Raw genomic sequence first — 22776 nt, 5'->3', positions numbered from 1 at the left:
CCTGACTCTCAGTTACACCTCACTTAAGGCAACAGTAAAACACAGATTTAAACAAGCAATGGGCCTACTGCTGGAAAATGGGATTAGAATAATTAGGTGCTTGTTTGACTGGCGCAGACTCAATGGGCCGAAGGGCCTTTTTCTCTGCTGTAGACCTCTATGACCCCTGGCAAAGCACTCCCTGGACAGTCACATTCAAAATGTGTTTCTTTCAGCATTGGGCTCTTGCATACGGACTTGATGGAGGCTTTAGATCTTAGAATCCCTCTCCTTTTACCAACAGCCTTCTCTTCCTTTATACATATTTTCCTCTTTAAATGCAAATTCTCATTGTCACTAGCTTTTTTAAAATTTTTAATCTTCTGTCAATAAGACTCTTTCATAATACCCACTTTGCTAGTAAGCTTTGAAAAAATAAGCATATTGTTTCTGAGTTACACCTGGTTAGGTGTAATATTTCACTCACTCTTTTGAATGGTCTATTTAAAAATGCAAATTGGCCCTTTTACATCTCACTTTCTATTTCTCTATGTTTATCTAATTACCATTTCAAATCTACTTCTCTCCTATACATCAAAGCCTCTAGACCAGCTGGTTTTAATCCAATTAAGACACACATACATAGATACAGACACCACTAAACTCTATTTTTAAAAATTTTCAATAACATTATGGGCATTATTATATCTTCTTGACATCCCCCTCCTTATCAAAAATGAACTCCCATAATTCTAAAAGACAGCTTTTTTATTAACCCAACTTACACTATCTCCTATACTTAACTATATACTTACACTATTACATTACCAGTTGCATTCATTAACATAATATATATGCAAATCCTTGGTATCAGCAGAAATCATTCCAGTTCAGTGTCCAGGTGTTAAAATGTCCAATATTCCCTTTATGTTTCAAACACTTGATAATGCATCTGCAATCAGATTCTCTCACCTAGTGACATGTATTATCTGTAGATTAAATGGTTGCGTTAATAAACTCCACCTGAATAGCCTGGCACTTTTGTCTTGAAATTTGTCCCGAAACTTGACTTTCACATCCTTTGGAGCCACCTTACCATGTCCAATAGTATGGTCTAGATATGTACCTTGCACTTTTTCAAATTCACTTCTAGTCAAGCTCATCACCAAATTAGCTTCTTGTAATCGAGTAAATAACTCTTCCAGATGCTGTAACTGCTCCTCCCGTGTCTGACTGAAAACTATTAAGTCATCAATATAAACCGCACAATTGCTTAGACCTGCAAATACATTTTTTTGTCAGTATTTGAAATGTCACAGGTGCATTCTTCATGCCACTGGCATGACTTTAAACTGATATAGTCCATTTGGCGTCACAAAAGCCGATATCTCCTTTGCTCTCTCCGAAAGCGGTACTTGCCAATATCCTTTTAGCAAGTCAATCTTTGTGATAAATTTTGATTGTCCCACTTTCTCAATACAACCCTCTAACCTTAGGATATGAATCTGCTTTTGTCACCGTATTCTCCTTTCGATAGTCCACACACAGTCTCTGTGTTCCATCCAGTTTCGGTACCAGTACTATAGGCGAGCTCCAGTTACTGCAACTAGACTCAATGATATCATTTTGAAGCATGAAGTCAATTTCTTTCTGTACTTGTAATAACTTTGCCAGATTTAATCTATAAGGATGTTGCCTCCTCGAAGATGAAACTTCTACAGAGACATCATATATGGCTAAATCTATCCTCCCCAACTTATTTCCACAAATAGCTTTTTATGACTGCAATAGCTTTTCCAAATCATTTTGACACTTGTCTGGAAGGGAACTCAATATTACGTTTAAGCTTTCAAGTTCCCCATAGTATCCAATTTGACTAGAGGAAAATCAATGTCAGTGTTCTGCATTCCTACCTCTTTCTCATCATTTACCACCACGAATACCTCTTTTTGTTTCTCTTCCCTGTCAAAGTACTTTTTAAGCATATTTACATGACTCACCATCTGCTTTCTTCTATCTGGAGCATTTGTTGAATAATTAATTCACTCAATTTCTTTTCAATCCTGTAAGGCCCACTAAACCTTGCCTTTAACAAGTCACTCAGTACTTGTAACAGAACTAACACTTTGTCTCCGGCAATAAAATTCTGAGCTGTAGTCTTCCTGTGTGAATAACATTCTGGGATACATTTTGCCTCTGTTTCTGAGAAAGCTGTCTGATATAACTATTTTAATTGCAAATCTTTTGCTGCAACTCAATTAATTGCCTTGAGTTAAACACTTCAGTTGAACTGTCCTCTGCTGTGTCTTTACGAACAATGTTATCAAACACAGTGCCTGCTCATTGTATTTCAATACCTTCTTCATGCCTTTGAACTGCTTATCCTTTTTGTTTCTCTTGCTTCAACCTGTGTGCCTGTGAATTCGTTATCACACAACCTGGAAACAATCCAGGATGCTCCCCTTGTAACACCTCTATTGAAAACACTTCTGCAGGCTGCTGACCTACCATTGGCATCACCCACATTTGTGATCCAGCTATATCATTACCCAGAATAAATTGAACCCCTGCAATGGGCAATTTTTCCACCACCCCAACAGTCACTTTGTCAGTTTTCCACTTACTCTTCAAATTTATCTTCCACAATGGAATAGGTTTAGCATCTCCATGAACCCCAATTATTATCACCTGTTCCTGCAATACTTCCTCTGCACAACAACTATCACTATCCCACAACATTAAGGATTGACTAGCCCCGTGTCTCTTAAAATTTAACATCTTTACCTACTCCACCCTTTACACATGGAAAGACTTTCCCTTCACACACAAAGTCTTTAAACATTTCTGCAACCTGCTCCTCAGAATTCTCTTGGGTAAGCTCAACACATTCCCACTTCTTTACCTATCACTGATTCTCCCTGTTTTACTTGTACACAAACCACTGGTTTATCCTGTGCCTGAGCCTCAGAACACACAGTACTTTTACTTCCAAAACTTTCCTGCACCTGAATGATTCCAACAAATTCTGCAATTTCCAACATACTGACTTTGTGTGTCCTTCTTTATTACAATGATAACACCTCAACTTTCAAATGTCAATTCTACCCTCAACACCTTCCTTTTTATTCTGAGAAAAAACTTCCTGGGAATTTCCAGCTACTCCTCTTCCCTGACTACCCATCTTCTTTTCAGCTTCCCACTTTTTATCCGTTTCCAATTTGAAAGGGTGACAAAAAAAGGTTTAGCTCTATGAACTAACTCACAATCATCAGCTGTCTCTGCTGCTTGTCTTACCGTTTGAACCCTCTGTTCCTCCACATTTGTTCTCACTACCAAAGGGATTGAATCTTTAAATTCTTCCAAAATAATTACTTCTCTAAGCACTGCATATGTTGTCTCTATTTTTAATGCCCGTATCCACTGTTCAAAATTACTTTGTTTTACTCTTTCAAATTCGATATGTTTGCCCACGCTGTTTTCTCATATTCCTAAATTTCTGCCTGTATGCCTCAGGAACCAACTCATATGCACTCAAAATAGCCTTTTTTACCACATCATAATTCACCGACATTTTTGATAACGAAGCATATACCTCATGTGTTCTACACACCAACCTGGATTGTAACAGCAATGTCCACTTCTCCTTGACCATTTCACCAGTTTAGCTATCTTCTCAAATGAAATAAAGAATGCTTCAATATCTTTTTCCTCAAACTTTGGAAGAACTTGTACAATTTAAACATCTCCCCACCGGGTTTTAGGTTACAGGTTTTTTCCTCATCAGAATCTGAGGTCTCTTTTTTTAACTTCCAGCCTTTTAAGCCGATATTCTCTGTCTCTTTCCTTAGTTCACTCTTTCATTGCTAACTTTTCCCTCTGGAGATCAAGTTTTTGCATTTCTATTTCTTTTTGAAATAATCTGTCTTTTTCCCTTTCTTTTTCTGCCGCCTCTAGTTCCAGTTTTTTATTCATGTCCTTTGCTTGTTCAAGTTCAAGGTTCTTCAGTTCAAACTGAAGTTGCACCACCTCTATCTGTGACTCACTGATGCCAGGTGTCACTTCCAACTTCAAATGCTGTGCTATCACTTCAACTATATCTGCTTTCCTAGCCCCCACCGGTAACCCCAATTGCAAGTTATCCACCAACTCTGTTAACTTATTCTTGGATACTTTCTGTAACCCAGTCAGAGTTATATCTTCTACTTCCATAAAGATTTAGCCATGGATACAGGCATTTTTGCAGTCTCATCACTTCAAAAATACCTCACACCCATTCCTGAATTCAAAGTGCTTCTCGTACTCGTAATCTAAAAATCACCAATCAAAAAAATCAAGGAATTACAAATATATCCCTCAAAGAGCCCCCAATTATTATGACACAGCCAATGGTAAATGCTGAGTTGTTCAAATCCCAGAGGGAAACTTGAAACAACTGCCATAACCCATTTATGCAATTTGTATGTTTCGAGATGCAGTCTTTGAATTCAGTAGTGATAAGACCACAGAGTCTCAAGAGGTTTTTTATAAAACTAAATTAAACATTTAATAATACAAGAAAGATTGTAAGCACATACATATGTCTACAAAATTACTACTATAATAACTACAAAAATCCCCTAATTAATCTGATTGTCAGTTACACCCCAGTTTAGGCAACAGTAAAACAGATTTAAACAGATCCCTGGCAAAGCACTCCCTGGACAGTCACATTCAATATGAGTTTCTTTCAGCACTGGGTCCTTGCAGACAGGCTTAGAGGCTGGAGGCTTTAGATCTTAGAATCCCTCCTCCTTTTACCAACAGCCTTCTCTTCCTTTATATATATTTTCCTCTTTGAGTGCAAATTTGCATTGTCACTCGGTTTTTTTTAACTTTAAACCTACTAACAATAAAACCCTTTCATAATACTCACTTTACTCGTAAGCTTTGAAAAAAATAAAGACATTGTTTCTGAGCTTCACCTGGTTAGGTGTAATATTTCACCTCTTTTGAAAGGTCTACTTAAGAACGCAAATTGGCCCCTTTACATCTCACCTTCTATGTTTATCTAATTACCATTTCAAACCAATTTATCTTCTCTACATCAAAGCCTCTAGACCAGCTGGCTTTAGTCCAATTAAGACACACACACTTAGACACAGACACCACTAAACTCTATTTTTTAAAGAATTTCCAATAACATTATAGGCATTATTATACCATCTTGACAGCGGGTGGAGTTGACTACAGAGATAGGGATGATCGCAGCCAGGGAGGAAAACAAGGATGAGAATTTTTAAGTTTTGCTGCTTCTTAACCGGGAACCTTTGAAGATCAATGAGCAAAGGGGTGAACGGTGAACAAGACTTGATGCGAGTAAACACACGGGCAGCAGAGTTTTGGATGACCTCAAGATCACAGGGAGGTTGAATGTTGGAAGCCGGCCAGGACTGTGTTAGGATTGTTAAGTCTAGAGGTAACAAAGGAATGGATGATGGTTTCAGCAGAGGATGAGCTGAGACGAGGGTGGAGTTGGACGATGTTACTGAGGTGGAAATTGGCGGTCTTGGTGATGATGTGGATGTGCTTGGAAGCTCATCTTTGGGTGAAATATTTTTCCATGGTTGTGAACAGCCTGGTTCAGCCTCAGGCAGTTACCAGGAAGAGGGATGGAGCCGGTGGCTGGGAATGGAGTTTGTAGTGGGGACTGAAGAAAACGGCTTCAGTCTTCCCAATACTTAAATGGAGAAAATTTCAGCTTATCCAGCACTGGATGTCGTACAAGTCAGGACGGTGTGTGACTTGGAGGGGAACTTGGAGGTGATGGTTTTCACATACACCAGCTACCCTGGTCCTTCTCGGTGGTGGAGGTTGAGGGTTTTGGACATTCCCACACAGTTCTGATCAAGCTGTATATGTATATAAAATCTCTCTCCTTTACCCCCTGTTTTCTTTCTTTATTTCTCTCTTGCTCTCTTTTCATTCAGTTCTATTTCCCAACCTGCCTTTGTGTTTTTGTGGGTTCCCTCTCACTCCATTTTTCGGTTTTAAATCAGTTTCACAGGATATTAGAAGGGGAGGATTTGCAGTCAGAAAACAGCATCTGAAGAAGTCGCCCAATACATTGTAACCTGAACAGCATAGCATTTTGAACATGGAAGGAAAAAGCACTGTTCAAATTGGAGAGAAACCGTGGAAATGTGGGGACTGTGAGGAGAGATTCAGTTACCCGTGTCAGCTGGAAACTCATCGACGCACTCACACTGGGGAAAGACCGTTCACCTGCTCCGTGTGTGGGAAGGGATTCTCTCGATCATCCCAGCTGATTACACACCAGCGAATTCACACCGGGGGGAAACCATTCACCTGCTCTGAGTGTGGGAAGGGATTCACTCAGTTATCCAACCTGCTGAGGCACCAGCGAGTTCACACTGGGGAGAGACCTTTTAAATGCCCAGATTGTGGGAAATGCTATAAAAGTTCATGGGAACTAATGCTCCATCAATGTGTTCACACTGACGAGAGACCATTTAGGTGCTCTCACTGTGGGACTGGGTTCAAGCGATCATCTCACCTCACTGTACACCAGCGAATTCACACTGGCGAGAAACCGTTCACCTGCTACATGTGTGGGAAAGGATTTACTTGTTCAGCCAGCCTGCTGAGACACCAGCGAGTTCACACGGGAGAGAGACCTTTCACCTGCTACATGTGTGGGAAGGGATTCACACAGTTATCCCATGTGCTGACACACCAGCGAGTTCACACGGGAGAGAGACCTTTCACCTGCTACATGTGTGGGAAAGGATTCACTCAGTTATCCCACGTGCTGACACACCAGCGAGTTCATGCTGGGGAGAGACCTTTTAAATGCCCAGACTGAGGGAAGTGCTTTAAATGTTCCAGGGACCTGATGTCCCATCAATGTGTTCACACAGTCGAGAGACTGTTCAGGTGTCCTCACTGCAGGACTGGGTTCAAGCGATCATCTCAACTCAATGTGCACCAGCGAGTACACACTGAGAGAGGCCATTCACCTGCTACTTGTGAGGGAAGGGATTCGGTCAGTTATCCCACGTGCTGAGATACAAGAGAGCTCACACTGAGAGAGGCCATATACCTGCTCCGAGTCTAAGAAGACATTCACTTGGTCATGGACTCTGCTGAGTCACCATCAAGTTTACAAGTGACGACAGTAATTGGATTTTTCTGGTAATCACATCCAGGACTGAACCATGTTCATTGGGGTCTGTTTCTACTGATATTAATAAACTCCAGGCCAGTTAGAGGTGTTAATGTTCTGGATATAATAAAAATAAAGCAGCTTTGTGTGAAACACACAGTGTGCCGAGTCTTCTTAATATCTGTAACACAAGTTAAGTGCATCCCTCTCCCGTCTCCTCTGTACTCACCTCCAACCCACCAAGGCTCCTTAGACAGCATCTTCCAAACCCACGACCACTGCCACCTAGAAGGACAAGGGCAGCAGACACCAATGACCACTCCATCCTCCTCCAATGCCTCTCCACTGGTATCCAGCTGGGTGGGACTGCACAGTCCTGATTCCTTCCTTATTGACTTGTAGCCAGAGAATCTCCTGCGGTAGCTGTAATTATTTGAGTTACACTGTTACAAACTCACTCACTCGATAGGTGATCAGGTATCACTGCCCTTTGATATACAAATGTTCCATTATCATGCTCACAGTGACTGTGTTTTACAGACAAGTCCTTCTTACCACACCAGTCCTCCTGGATAGATCAACAGAGAAATGCGAAGACATTATAGACAACTAGCCAAGATCATAGTGGTTAAAAACATTTGATAATTCCCATTAAAATATAAAGCACAGCAGAACAACTGTGCATTGGTCTGTTGCAAACTTATTGAAACAGATTCATTGCCACCTCCTCCTTTTCCACGTTCCAGGTCCCCAAACACACTTTCCCGGTGACACAGTAATTTACTTGTACTACTTACAATTTAGTATTCTGTATTCACTGTTCACGATGTGGTCTCCGCTACACTGTGGAGACTAAATCCAGATTGGGTGACTGCTTCATGTAAAATCACCATTCACTTTGCAAGTGCGATCCTGAGCTGCTTCTCATTTACTGTTTTAATTCTCAGCCTCACTTCAAGTCTGACCTCTTAGCCCTCGGCCTCCTGTACTGCCGCATGAAGCCCAACAGAAGCTCGAGGAACAGCAGCTCGTCTTTGATTAGTCACTTTACAACCTTTCAGACTCAACATTAATTTTAATAATTTCATATCATAAACATCACTCCAATTTTTAGGGCAGGAGATGCTGGTAATGGCTCTGCTGTTACCATTTATCCCTCCTCTGAACCTGTCTTATTTGTTTACTTGTCCCATTAGTTTCTTTAATTGTCTGATCACCCAATGTTGCCTTGCACCATTGTCCCCTTTATCATTTACTCTCTCCAGCCTTCCATCCTGTCACAAGACCGTTTGTTGTTTCCTTCTGTCTGCCCCTGTTTTCTCTGACTCTGGACTTGTTTATAAACTGTTAAATCTGGGAAATTTTCCAGTTTGGATAAAAGTTCAGCGACGTGAAACATTCACTGAGAATGATGCTGTTTGACCTGCTGAGTGTTTCCAACATTTTCTGTTTTGAGATCGGATTTGCAGCATCTGCGGTATCTTGTTTTTGGGGTCACTGTGGATCAGTTTTCCCTCACTTATCGTTATCTGTTTAAAGGTGAAGAAGGAGCTTTTAAAGAATGAGACGACAGGAACTGTCACCCTGTTCGATATGAAACTAAACTCACTGTTAATTCCTCATCAGTAACAATGTTAAACACAAAGTTTCCTGCCGGGATTGAACCGGGGACTTTCTCATGTAAAGTAAACGTGATAATCACTGCACTGACGAAATGAGTGCGAATCACCCCCGGACAGAGGGGAACTGACCATCCATCTCTAGCTCTAATTCCCAAACAGAAAATGCTGCCAAAAATCAGCAAGTCAGGCTGAGTCTGTGGCCGCTCTCAGCGTTTGAAACCGTCACAATGCCCGGGTGATTGACGGCAGCTCCGGACCAATAGGAAGAGGGGGCGGGACTGGAGGACCGAGCGTCGGGGCTGGTCCTCCAACCAATCGGAGTGAATGAGGGGGCGGGGCCGGGCTGTGACTGGAGCATGCGCAGTACAGGTAATGGAGATGGAGAGACGGGTCCACAATGGGTAAAGGGGGGGATGGCGGGGCGGAGGGAGCGATGGATCCGGCGGGTGGACGGAGAGGCTCCGGAAACATGTTGTGTAAACCGCAAACCCCGGAAATAAACTGACCGGTCCCCCCTCCCCCGTTTGCACCGAGCGGGGCCGCAGCTCCCAGATCAATGAAGAGCCGGTTTGTATCAGGCTGGACATTGGTTCCAGAGGCTGGTCCCTGGTCTCCAGTGTCGTTTCTTTATCATTGAATCATTGAATGTTTACAATACAGACAGAGGCCATTCAGCCCGTCCTGCCTGTGCTGGCTCTCTGGAAGCGCAAATCAGCTGGTCCCACTCCCCTGCCCTGGACCACAAGACCAGCAGCAGATATTACCCATCCCCAGTTACCTGTGGAGAAGATGATGTTTGACCTTCTTGAACCGCTGCAGTCCGTGTGGTGAAGGTGCTCCCACAATGATGTTAGATAAGGAGTTACAGTGATGATGAAGGAACAGCGATATATGTCCAAATCAACAACAACAATGTGTGTTTATATAGCACATTTCATGTAATAGACCTTCCCAGGTTTAACAGATGTGCTAAAAAGCAACATTTGACACAGAATCATGTAAAGAGGTAAGAGGGCAGATGGCCAAAAGTTTGGTCAAAGATGTAGGTTTAAAGGAGAATCTTGAACGAGGAAAGAAAGAAAGAGAGCGGAGAGGTTTATGGAGGAAATTCCAGTGCTTATGGCCTTTGAGTTTAGATGTGGATACTAAGGATGAAGCGATTAAAATCGGGAATGCTCAGGAAGCCGGAATGAGCAGACTGCAGAGACCTGGGTGGGATGTGAGGCTGGAGAAGATTACAGAGATAGGGAGGAGTGAGACCATGGAGGGACTTGAAAACAAGGATGAGAAATTTAAAATGTTGGTGCTTCTTAAACAGGAACTTTCATAGGTCAGTGAGCACAGCGGTGATGGGTGAATAAGACTGGGTGCGAGTAAATATACGGGCAGCAGAGTTTTGGATGAACTAAAGATTATGGGGAGGTTGAATGTGGGAGACCGGCTGGAAGTGCTTTAGGAAGGAACATAAGAAATACGAGCAGCAATAGGCCATTCAGCCCTTTGAGCCCTTCTGCCATTCAATGAGATCACGGTTGATCTTCTACTTCAACACCATTTTCTGGCACTATCCCCTTATCCCCAATGTTTTTTATATGTAGAAATCTATTGATCTCAGTATTGAACATTCTCAACGACTGAGCCTCCACAGCCCTATGGGGCAGAGAATTCCAAACACTCACCATCCTCTGAGTGAAGAAATTCCTCCTCACCTCAGTTCCAAATAGCCTGCCCCTTATTTTGAGACTGTGTCCCCTGAATCTAGAACCTCCAGCCAGAGTTAAGCCTAGAAATAACAAAGGAATGGATGACAGTTTCAGACGAGCTGAGACTAGAGTGGAGTCGGGTGATGGAAATTGGCGGTCTTGGTGATGATGTGGATGTGCTTGGAAGCTCATCTTGGGGTGAAATATTTCACCACGGCTTCGAACAGTCTGTTTCATCCTCACAGAGTTGTCAGGGAGAAGGATGGAGCCGTTGGCTAGGGAGCGGAGTTTGTATTGGGGAATGAAGACAATGACTTTCATCTTCCCAATATTTGAATGAAGGAACTTTCTGCTCATCCAGTCCTGGATATCAGACAAGTCAGAACAGTGTGTGAGTTGGAGGTGATGGTGTTCACATACACCTGCTACGCTGGTCCTTCTAGATGGTGGAGGTTCAGGGTTTGGGAGATTCTATCAAATTGTGGTTCAGTTGTCAGTCTCTAAAATGCCTTTCCATTGCCCCTGTCTCTCCAACCCTCTTCTGTCTCTCTTGTGCCCTTCTATTTCTCTTTCTTTCTCTATCCCATTTCTCTCATTTTTTCTCTCTGTGTCTCTCCCACTTCTCTCTCTCTTTTTCTCTTGTCACATAGAATTCTCCATCCCGGAAGGCTCTGGATGCTCCATCTTTAAATATATTTAAGGCTGAGATGGAGAGATTTTTGGTCTCTCAGGCATTCGAGGGAAATGGAGAGCGTGCGGGAAAGTGGTGTTAAAGACCAAGATGAACTAATATTGTTTCAGGCACACTATCTAGACCTTTATTTCTCCAACATAAGAGAAGATTAATTGATGTCCAGTTGCTAACTGCTCCATTTTTGGAGTCTTTTCTCCTTTCTAACTCTAGATTATTTCAGTTCTCGTGCCTTCAATTACTCTCACAGACAAGTCCCAGCTCCCTATACCTTCCAGGTTGTCTCTCCTAGACTCGGGATCCAGGGAAGTCTCCCAGGATCACTAAACACATAACCCAGTCCCAGGATCACTAAACACATAACCCAGTCTTTTGTACTGATATGCTGGGATCATTGAGAATGGTGATGTTTGTGGAGCCTACTCTTCCTGTTAGTTGTTTAATTATCCATACCTTTCCTGACTGGATGTGGCAGGACTGCAGAGCTTTGATCTGATCCATTGTTTTTGGGATTGCTTCACCCTGTCTCAAGCATGCTGCTTCCACTGTTTAGAATGCATGTAGTCTCATGGTATAGGGTCACCAGATTGGAATCTCAGTTTTAGGAATGCCTGGTGCTGCTTCTGACATGTTCTCCTGCAGTTCGTGTTGAACCAGGGTTGGTCACTTGGCTTGATGGTAGTGGTAGAGTAAAGGATATGTGGGCCATGTGGTTACAGATTGTGGCTGAATACAATTCTGCTGCTGCTGATGATCCACAGCACCTCATGGATGCCCATTGAAATCTAGATCCATCCTGAATCTATTTCATTTAACATAGTGATAGTGCCTCACAACATGATGGACGGTATCCTCAGTGTGAAGACGGGTCTTTGTCTCATAAGATCACAAGAATTAGGAGCAGGAATTTGGCCACTCGAGCCTGTTCCATCATTAATAAGATCATGGCTGATCTCATTGTGGCATCAACTCTACTTTCCTGTCTGCCCTCCCCATCCCGTCAATTAACTCTTGATTGCCGGGATGAAGAACTGTAGCTACGAGGGTAGATTGGAGAGGTTGGGTCTGTTTTCCTTGGAGAAAAGAAGGCTGAGAGGAAACTTAGTAGAGGTATTCAAGATTCTGAGGGGTATGGACAGAGTAAATAGTGAGAAACTGTTGCCACACTCATGAGTGCATCAAGAGCCAGAGGGCACACATTCAAAATAATGGGCAAAAGGAGTAAAAGTGATGTGAGGAATTTTGTTTTTTACCCAGAGGATGGTTGGAGTCTGGAACAAACTTCCTGAGAGGGTGGTGGAGACAGGTTCAACTGAGGTATTCAAAAGGGAATTGGATTGCTACCTGAAGAGAGAGAATGTGTGAGGCTACGGGGATAAGGCAGGGTAGTGGGATGACGTAGAATGCTCTTTCAGCAAGCCAGTGCAGACTCGATGGGCCAAATGGCCTCCTTCTGCACTGTAACGATTCTGTGATCAACCACAATCATGTTGAATGGCGGAGCAGGCTCACTGGGGCTTATGGTCTACTCCTGCTCCTATTTCTTTTTCTTTATTCATTGGATGTGGGTGTCATTGGCTAGCGCAGCATTTATTGCCCATCCCTTGTTCAGAGGGCATTTAGGAGTCAACCGCATTGTGAGTGTGGAGTCACATGTAGGCCAGACCAGGCAAGGACAGCAGATTTCCTTCCCTAAAGGGCATTAGTGAACCAGATGGGTTTTGACGACAAACAACAATGGTTTCATGGTCATTATTAGACTTTTAATTCCAGATTTTTATTGAATTCAAATTTCACCATCTGCTGTGGTAGCATTGAAACCCGGGTCCCCAGAGCATTACCCTGGATCGCTGGATTACCAGTCCAGTGACAAAACCACTACGCCACCACCTTCCCCTAGTGTTCTCATAGAGGCCAGAGTCTTGTGTAGCCCAGACTGGAGGCAGGTTCCCTTCCCTGAAGGACATTAATGAACCAGTTGGGTTTTTACAAAAAATCCAACAGCTTTCATGGTAATTTTTTCCTAGTTCTGGCCCCAAAAATTACCAGAATCATTAAGTTCAATTTCACAACCTGCCTTTGTGTTTCTGTGGGTTCTCTCTCACTCCCTTTTTTTCTGTTTTAAATCAATTTCACAGGATATTAGAAGGGAAGACTTTTTCAGTCAGGAAACTCAAACCAAACATCACATCAGAATCTGAGAGAGTCGCCCAATTTGTTGTAACCAGAATATCATCGGATTTTGAACATGGAAGGAAAAAGCACCGTTCACAGTGGAGAGAAACTGTGGAAATGTGGAGACTGTGAGGAGGGATTCAGATTTCCATCTGACCTGGAAACTCATCGACGCAGTCACACTGGAGAGAGGCCATTTATGTGGGAAGGGATTCACTCAGTCATCCAGTCTGCTGAGACACCAGCGAGTTCACAGAAGTGAGAGACCATTCACCTGCTCTGACTGTGGGAAGGGATTCGCTCAGTCATCCAACCTGTTGAGACATCAGCGAGTTCACACTGGGGAGAGACCATTTACTTGCTCCAAGTGTGGGAAAGGATTCGCTCGGTCATCTGACTTGCTAACACACCAGCGAGTTCACACTGACGAGAGACCTTTTAAATGTTCAGACTGTGGGAAGTGCTTTAAAAGTTCCCGGGACCTGATGCTCCATCAACGTGTTCACACGGACGAGAGACCATTCAGGTGCTTGCACTGTGGGTCTGGGTTCAGACAGTCATCTCAACTCACTGAACACCAGCGAGTTCACACCGGCGAGAGGCCATTCACCTGCTCTGACTGTGGGAAGGGATTCGCTCAGTCATCCAACCTGCTGACACACCAGCGAGTTCACACTGGAGAGAGACCTTTCACCTGCTCTCACTGTGGGAAGGGATTCACTCAGTTATCCACCCTGCTGAATCACCAGAGTTTTCACACTGATAAGAGACCTTTTAAATGCCCAGACTGCGGAAAGTGCTATAAAAATTCCAGGGAGCTGATGTCCCATCAACGTGTTCACACTGATAAGAGACCTTTTAAATGCCTGGACTGCGGAAACTGTTTTAAGAGTTCTGGGGAACTGATGCGCCATCAACGTATTCACACTGACGAGAGACCATTCAGGTGCTCTCAGTGTGGGACTGGGTTCAAGACATCATCTGATCTCACTGTACACCAGCGAGTTCACACCGGGGAGAGGCCGTTCACCTGTCCCAACTGTGGGAAGGGATTCACTCAGTCATCCACCCTACTGACACATCAGCGAGTTCATACTGGGGAGAGACCGTTCATCTGCCCCAAGTGTGGAAAGAGATTCACACAGTCATCCAACCTGATGAGACACCGGCGAATTCATAAGTAACTAGAGTGATTGGATTTTGCTGGAAATCACAGAGGACTGAACCGTGTTCATTGGGTCTGTTTCTACTGATGTTAATAATTTCGAATGCAGTTACATGGGCTAATGTTTTAGATAAAAGTCAAATAATGCAGCTTTGTGTTGAATACATTGTGTTGAATCTTTCTAATATTTCTAACACAAGTTAATTACTTTTGAAGGTTTCTCCCATTCCCCGTCTCCTCCATCCTCACCTTCCAACAAGTATGAGGAGATCATGGAATTTCCTTGTCACTAAGATTGAAACAATCCAATCAGCTGCCTCTGCTGCTTCCCTCCCTTATACTAGTGCACCGGGCCAAACTGTCTCCAAAGTTCCTCCTTACCTGAGCCCTGAACTCACATCTTTCTCCAGTTTCTCTCCCTTCTCCCATCATGCCCTGCAGTCTATTCTAGGGCTTCTCGGCACGACCACCAATGGTGCAGTGATTGAAATGGGGGATGCACAGGGGGCCAGAATTAGAGGAGGGGGTTGTGGAGATGGAGGGTCTGTCTGTGAGTTAAGACATAGGGTGACAGAATTTTGGATGACCCAAGGTTACAGGGGGCAGAATGTGGGAGACCAGCCAGAGTGTGTCGGAATAGTCGAGTTTGGAGGTGATAAAGGCGTGGATGAGATATGCGGCAGCAGATGAGCTGAGACGGGGGAGGAGACGAGTGATGTTACGGAGGTATAAATGAAGGGTTAAGCTTGATGGAAGTTGGATATGTAATAGCAGGAGATTGTTTAAGTGGAGGATAAAGGTCGATAACTCCCCAGAACAGGTACAGCACCGGTTAGATACAGAAAAGCCTTCTCCAGTGTTGGGAATTTTTCTATGTTCTTTATCACCATCTCATTTTGCCTTGCACCATCATCCCTTTCGCTGAATAATCTCTCCTGCCTTCCACAGACCTGCCCTCTTTTGTTTTTTACCCCACCTCTCTAACTTCTAGAGCTGAAAGGTTGACTTTGTTTCTCTCCCTGCAGAAGCTGCCAGACCTGCTGAGAATTTCTAGCACTCGCAATTTTTATTTCAGCTTTTGCAGCACCTGCAGGATTTTGCTTCCGGACTGATGCCGCGTCCTCTGCTGACGTCACAATGAACGCCCAGCGGCGGACCTGCCGCCCACTCGGTCCTTCAGCCTTTGCCCGCGCTCTCGCTATTGGTCGAGACGGACGTCAGTCACCAGCCCAGGCCCCGCCCCCACAGCATCATTAAATCGTAAAAACAAAAAGCTACTGCGGATGCTGGAAATCCAAAACAAAAACAGAATTATCTGGAAAAACTCAGCAGGTCTTGCAGCATCGGTGGAGAAGAAAAGAGTTGACGTTTCGAGTCCAACATGACCCTTCAACAGAACTGAAGTATAGTTAGGAGAGGGGTGAAATATAAGCTGGTTTAAGGTGGGGGGCGGGGGGAGAGAGAAGTTGAGGGTGAGGTGGTTGTGGGGACAAGCAAGCAGTGATAGGAGCAGATAATCAAAATATGTCACAGACAGAAGGATCAAAGAGGTGTTGAAGGTGGTGATATTATCTAAGAAAAGTGCTAATTAAGAATGGAAGGCAGGATACTCAAGGTACAGCTCTAGTGGGGGTGGGGTGGAAAGACTAACAAGGTATTAGTTGTAGATTTAAAAATAATGGAAATAGGTGGGAAAAGAAGAATCTATATAAATTATTGAAAAAAAAACAAAAGGGAGGGGGAAGAAACGGGGTGGGGATGGGGGGAGGGGTAGTTTAAGATCTAAAGTTGTTGAATTCAATATTCAGCCCGGAAGGCTGTAAAGTGCCTAGTCGGAAGATGAGGTGCTGTTCCTCCAGTTTGCGTTGGGCTTCACTGGAACAATGCAGCAAGCCAAGGACAGCCATGTGGGCAAGAGAGCAGGGTGGAGTGTTAAAATGGCAAGCGACAGGGAGGTTTGGGTCTTCCTTGCGGACAGTACCTCTGTGTTCACTTGTGATTTAAAGGGACAGAGGCATTGTGAGATAGACTGATTTCAGTGCAGAGAGAAGAGACAGCAGGTTTTGGAGCAACATTTAGGTAAAGCTAGTAAATTGTCTGTTTTGAATTTCTCTCCTGTTTTTATTTATTGCAGATGGAAACTTGCTTTACAGCAAGAGAGTTTGTGGCTGGGAAGCTCAGATGAAATACCGCGCCAATCTCTCTGACTCACACCATTCACCAGGATCTGAAGATTATCGGCAATATGGAAGCGGAGAGCAGCATTTGCCGTGTGGATAAACTGTACCCGTGTTCCGTGTGTGGATGCGGATTTGAACGATTGTCCGACCTGCAGACTCACAAGTGTGACCAAACTGAAGAGAGGCCGTGTAAATGTGGTGACTGCGGGGAGGGATTCAGTCACCCCTCTGAGCTGGAAACTCATCGCTGCAGTCACACCAGGGAGAAGCCATTCACCTGCCCCGAATGTGGGAAGGGATTCACATTGTCATCCAGCCTGCGGAGACACCAGCGAGTTCACACTGGGGAGAGACCGTTCATCTGCTCCATGTGTGGGAAGGGATTCATCCAGTCATCTGACCTGCTTTCGCACCAACGGGTTCACAGTGGGAAGAGACCATTCACCTGCCCTCTGTGTGAGGAGAGATTCAGTCATCCCTCCAACCTGCTGACGCACCAGCGAGTTCACACAGGGGAGAATCCATTCACCTGCTCTGAGTGTGGGAAAGGATTCACTCAAGCCTCCAACATGTTGAGACACCAGCGAGTACACACTGGGGAGAGGCCATTCACTTGCTTTGTGTGTGAGAAGGGGTTCGCTGAGTCAGCAAGCCTGCTGGCACACCAGCGAGTTCACACTGGGGAGAGACCGTTCATCTGCTCCATGTGTGGGAAGGGATTCATCCAGTCATCTGACCTGCTTTCGCACCAACGGGTTCACAGTGGGGAGAGACCATTCACCTGCCCTCTGTGTGAGGAGAGATTCAGTCATCCCTCCAACCTGCTGACGCACCAGCGAGTTCACACAGGGGAGAATCCATTCACCTGCTCTGAGTGTGGGAAAGGATTCACTCAAGCCTCCAACATGTTGAGACACCAGCGAGTCCACACTGGGGAGAGGCCATTCACTTGCTTTGTGTGTGAGAAGGGGTTCGCTGAGTCAGCAAGCCTGCTGGCACACCAGCGAGTTCACACTGGGGAGAGACCATTTACCTGCTCCATGTGTGGGAAAGGATTCACTCTGTCATCATCCCTTCTCAGGCATCAGCGAGTTCACACCGGGGAGAGACTGTTCACCTGCTCCGAATGTGGGAAGGGATTTAATCAGTCAACTGACCTGCTGACCCACCAGCGAGTTCACAGTGGGGAGAGGCCATTCACCTGCTCCATGTGTGGGAAGGGATTCACACAAGCTTCCAACCTGGTGAGCCACCAGCGAGTTCGCACTGGGGAAAGGCCCTTCACCTGCTCTGCTTGTGTGAAGGGATTCAGTCGATCATCCTACCTGGTGAAGCACCAGCAAGTTCATAACTGACTGCACTGCTCCAATTTTGCTGGCACTCACTTGGTAGAACAAGACTTGAATATTGCTGAGAAAAAGAGAGATATGCTGTCAAAGTTTTTCATCTTGCACTCATCAGGACAGATGCAAGAATGCCAAATTTCAAAGTGAAGAGCAATTTACACTGCATCAGAAAAGGGTGCTGATTGGTTGACAAGTTGACTCTGATCATTTGAGGCGTTGCCATGGAGAATTCACCAGGGAACTATTAACCCCCATACTTTTATTTAATTCAAAAATGGTGCAATGCCTGGACAGTGTCCTTCTGCCTGCTGAGGACAGATCCCTGTGTCTGAACATATGTAGCTTACAGCAAGCATAAGTGAGCCACATGGTGAGCTTGATTGATAATCTTAAATCTGTTGTTAGTGTAATTCTGAGCACACTTTGGAATGTTCAGCAAATGTTGTTGAATCACAGAATCACATCTAATGTTAGACATTATGTCCTGAGATTTGCAAGCCAGAGCTGTTTGAGTACAGCCAGTACGCTGCCTATTGTGAGTAGCCAAAGGGACATGCAGTTTGATACGATCCACCTGTTTTTGCTTTATTCTGGATGGTGTTGAGCTTCTTCGGTGTTGATGGAGCTGCACTCATCCAGGCAAGTGGGAGTATTCCATCACACTCCTGACTTGTGCCTTGTGGACAGTCTTTGGGGAGTCAGAAGGTGAGTTACTCGTCGCACGATTCCTAGCCTCTGATCTGCTGTTGTAGCCATAGTATTTATATGGATAGTCCAGTTCAGTTTCTGGTCAATGGTAACCCCCAGGATGTTGAGACTGGGGGATTCAATGATGGTAATGCCATTGAATGTCAAGGGATGGTTTGTGCTGTGGTGGTGAACTCTGTGTTAAGCATAACCTGGTGTGGCTGAGGGCCCTACTCAGTCATGGAGGCCTCTGCTCCATGTGCTGAAGATAAAGGCAGTGGGCTGAGAAGGTGCAGGATTCACTGGCCTCTGTTTGCTCTGGGCCCTCATCTCAGCCAGCTGAGCTTTCCGTTTCTTCACACCACTTCCAAGGCCCTTCCAAGCAGTCAGCCTCCAGAGGTCACAGCCATTGGTAACTGTCTCCCCGTTGTCAGTGTCAATGTCCTCATCTTCATATCCTCCTTGCAGTGGAGACCTGGATGTCCGGAGAATTGTTACCCAGTGGCCAGTTCACCTACAGAAGTGCTCTGGGTAAACAGCCATCATCTATCCGATGGACTTGTCCGAGCCAGCACTTTTACTTTGTAATGAGCAGCTGTTGATGGAATTAGCGTGTGCCAGGGCCTCCGAGTTGATGACTGGGAGGTGCTGAGGAAACGTGTTGAGATGGCGAAGGTTGGAAACTGTTCAGCCTTTTCTCCTGCCCTGTGTATGTTGTCCAGATCTCACCACTGTCGAGGAATGTGCTGAGGACGCGGGCTTAGCAGACTCACAGATTGGTTCTTGGTCAGGTTGCTGTTGTTCCACATTCTCTTAAAAGTTTATCGATTTACACTTTTATATATATCTACAATTAATAAATAATATATAAACATTTTAATTATTGTATTATTTTTGCCTGTGATTCCCCTCCCCCTCTTCCCCCTGTCCCAGAACAGCCCCAGTTTCCAGTCCTAGTTCTGTGCTGCCTCAGCTGCTCTCACCTGGGGACAGCGCACCTGAGCTCCACACCACACCCTGCCCCCTGCCTCACCGCCATTGGTTGGAGGACCCACCCCCAATCTGTCCTCCAGTTCCACCCACCCTCTCCCTATTGGTTGAAGCGCACATCAGTCACCGCCCCCTCCCCCAATTGTGATCACCTGGTCTGCTCCGCCCAGCTCCACATCCGCTCCAGTCGGTGTCCCGTTAACCCCGGTCCAACCCTCAGATTTGTACTTTATTTGATACTTCTCCCTGCCCGCTTCTCCACCCCCACCCGACATCACCATCCCTGGGTATGTCCTGTCCCACTGGAAGGACAGGCCCTGCAGAGGTGGCGGCACAGTGATATACAGCCGAGAGGGAGTTGCCCTGAGAGCCCTCTACATCAACTCCAGACCCCATGAAGTCTCATGGCATCAAACATGGGCAAGAAAACCTCCTGCTGATTACCACGTACCACCGTCCCTCAACTGATGAATGAGTGCTCCTCCATGTTCAACATCACTTGGAGGAAGCACTGAGGGTGGCAAGGGCGCAGAATGTACTCTGGGTGGGGGACTTCAGTGTCCATCACTAAGAGTGGCTCAGTAGTACCACTACTGACTGAGCTGACCGAGACCTAACTGACATAGCTGCTACACTGATTCTGCGGCAGGTGGTGAGGGAACCAAGAAGAGGGAAGAACATACTTGACGTCATCCTCACCAACCTGCCTGCCACAGATGCAACTGTCCATGACAGTATCAGTAGGAGTGACCACCGCACAGTCCTCATGGAGAAAAAGTCCCACCTTCACATTGATGATACCCTCCACAGTGGCACTGCCACCGTGCTAAATGGGATAGATTTCAAACAGATCTAGCAACTCAAGACTGGGCATCCATGAGGCACTGTGGGCCATCAGCAGCAGCAGAATTGCACTCGAAAACAATCTGTAGCCTCATGGCCTGGCAAATCCCCCACTCTACCATTACCATCAAACCAGGGGACCAACAGTGGTTCAATGAAGAGTGCAGGGGGGCATGCCAGGAGCAACCCCAGGCATACCTAAAGGTAAGGTTTCAACCTTTTGAAGCTATAACACAGGACTACTTATGTGCCAAACAGCATAAGCAGCAAGTGATAGACAGGGCTGAGCAATCCCACAACCAACGGACCAGATCCAAGCTCTGCAGTCCTGCAGCATCCAGTCATGAATGGCGGTGGACAATTAAACAACTTACTGGAGGAGGAGGCTTCACAAATATCCCCATCCTCAATGATGGAGGAGCTCAGCACATCAGTGTAAAAGATAAGGCTGAAACATTTTCTACAATCTTCAGCCAGAGGTGCCGAGTGGATGATCCATCTCAGGCTCCTCTGGAGGTCCCCAGCATCACAGATGCCAGTCTTCAGCCAATTGAATTCACTCCCAAGTGCTGTCAAGAAGTGGCTGAAGGCACTGGATACTGCAAAGTCTATGGGCCCTGACAATATTTTGGCAATAGTACTGAAGACTTGGTGCTCCAGAACTTGCCACTGACGCACAGTATCAGCCGTGTATCTCCAAGATGCACTGCAGGAATTCACCAAGGCTCCTTCGACAGCACCTTCCAAACCAATGACCACTACCATCTAGAAGGACAAGTGCAGCAGACATATGGGAACACCCTCACCTGGAAGGAGAGTCATACAGACTCGAAGCGTTAATTGAGTGTTTATTCTCTCTCTAGATGCTGTTAGACCTGCTGAGTTTTTCCAGCATTTCCTGTTTTTGTTTCAGATTTCCAGCATTCACAGTATTTTGCTTTTACCACCTGGAAGTTCCCCTCCAAGTTACTCACCATCCTGTCGCTGGGTCAAAATAAACGTGATAATCACTGCACTGGGGAAATGAGTGTGAATCCCCCCCGGACAGAGGGGAACTGACCATCCATCTCTGGCTCTAATTCCCAAACAGAAAATGCTGCCAAGAATCAGCAAGTCAGGCTGAGTCTGTGGCCGCTCGCTTACTCCGATTGGTTGGATGACCAACCGCTCCCGTTCGGGCCTTCATCCCACCCCCTCTTCCTATTGATTCTAAGCTGTCGTTAATCACCCGGGCATTGTGACGGTTTCAAACGCTGAGTGCGCCCACAGACACAGACTTGCTGATTCTTGGCAGCATTTTCTGTTTGGGAATTAGAGCTAGAGATGGATAGTCAGTTCCCCTCTGACCGGGGGATTCACACTCATTTCCCCAGTGCAGTGATTATCACGTTTACTTTACATGAGAAAGTCCCCGGTTCAATCCCGGCTGGAAACTTTGTGTTTAAAATTGTTACCGATGAGGAATTATTTGTGGGTTTAGTTTCATTTCGAACAGAGTGACAGTTCCTGTTGTCTCAATCTTTAAAAGCTCCTTCTTCACCTTTAAACAGTTAACGATAAGTGAGAGAAACTGATCCACAGTGACCCCAAAAAAGGGTACTGCAGATGCTGGGAATCCGACCTCAAAACAGAAAATGTTGGAAACACTCAGCAGGTCAAACAGCATCTATGGAGATGGAAACAGAGTGAATGTTTCAGGTCGGTGACCCTTCAACCAAACAGGAAGGATTTAGAGATGTAATAGTTTTCCTGCAAATATAGTGTCAGGGAAAAGAGAGGGGGAGAGGAGGAAAGAACAAATGGTGTTGCGATAGGATGGAAGACTGGTGAGAGTAAATGATCAAGGGGATGATGATTCAAGGTGAAATTGGGCTATAATGAGACAAGTAAATAAATTAATAAGACAAGCGAACAATGAAAAGACAGGTCCAGATGAGGCATAACCGGTAACAACAGAATCATTGCCAACACCTACCGTCTGAAAGAATGGGAGCTGTGATCTGAAATTGTTGAAATGAATGTTGATTCTGGAAGGTTGTAAAGCGCCTAATCCAAGAGGAGCTCCTATTCCACGACCGTCTATTGAGCTTCATTGGAACAGTGCAGGAGACCGAGGACTAGGTGGTCAGAGTAGGAGAGAGGGCGGAGAGTTAAATTGCTAAATCATCAGAAGTTCAGGATCACACTTGCTGATTGAATGGGGATGTAGCACAAAACTGTCACCCACTCCGGA

At 45.2% G+C, this 22776-nt stretch overlaps 1 protein-coding gene across 1 annotated transcript in view; it reads left to right on the top strand.

Moving 5' to 3' along the window:
• Nucleotides 1–22776, top strand: part of LOC144673462 (uncharacterized) — a 104994-nt gene that overhangs the window by 9581 nt on the left and 72637 nt on the right. Inside the window, 3 exon segments of the mRNA XM_078535283.1 lie at nucleotides 6015–6774; nucleotides 13886–14392; nucleotides 17150–17953. Of these exon segments, the coding sequence (XP_078391409.1) occupies nucleotides 6113–6774; nucleotides 13886–14392; nucleotides 17150–17953 (1973 nt within the window). The 5' untranslated portion in view covers nucleotides 6015–6112.

Source organism: Cetorhinus maximus, unplaced genomic scaffold (assembly GCF_964194155.1).
Source record: "Cetorhinus maximus unplaced genomic scaffold, sCetMax3.hap1.1 HAP1_SCAFFOLD_368, whole genome shotgun sequence".
In the NCBI taxonomy this organism is placed as follows: Eukaryota; Metazoa; Chordata; class Chondrichthyes; order Lamniformes; family Cetorhinidae; genus Cetorhinus; species Cetorhinus maximus.
The sequence above is the reverse complement of the archived record's forward strand: the minus strand, read 5'-3'. Positions and strand labels throughout refer to the sequence as shown.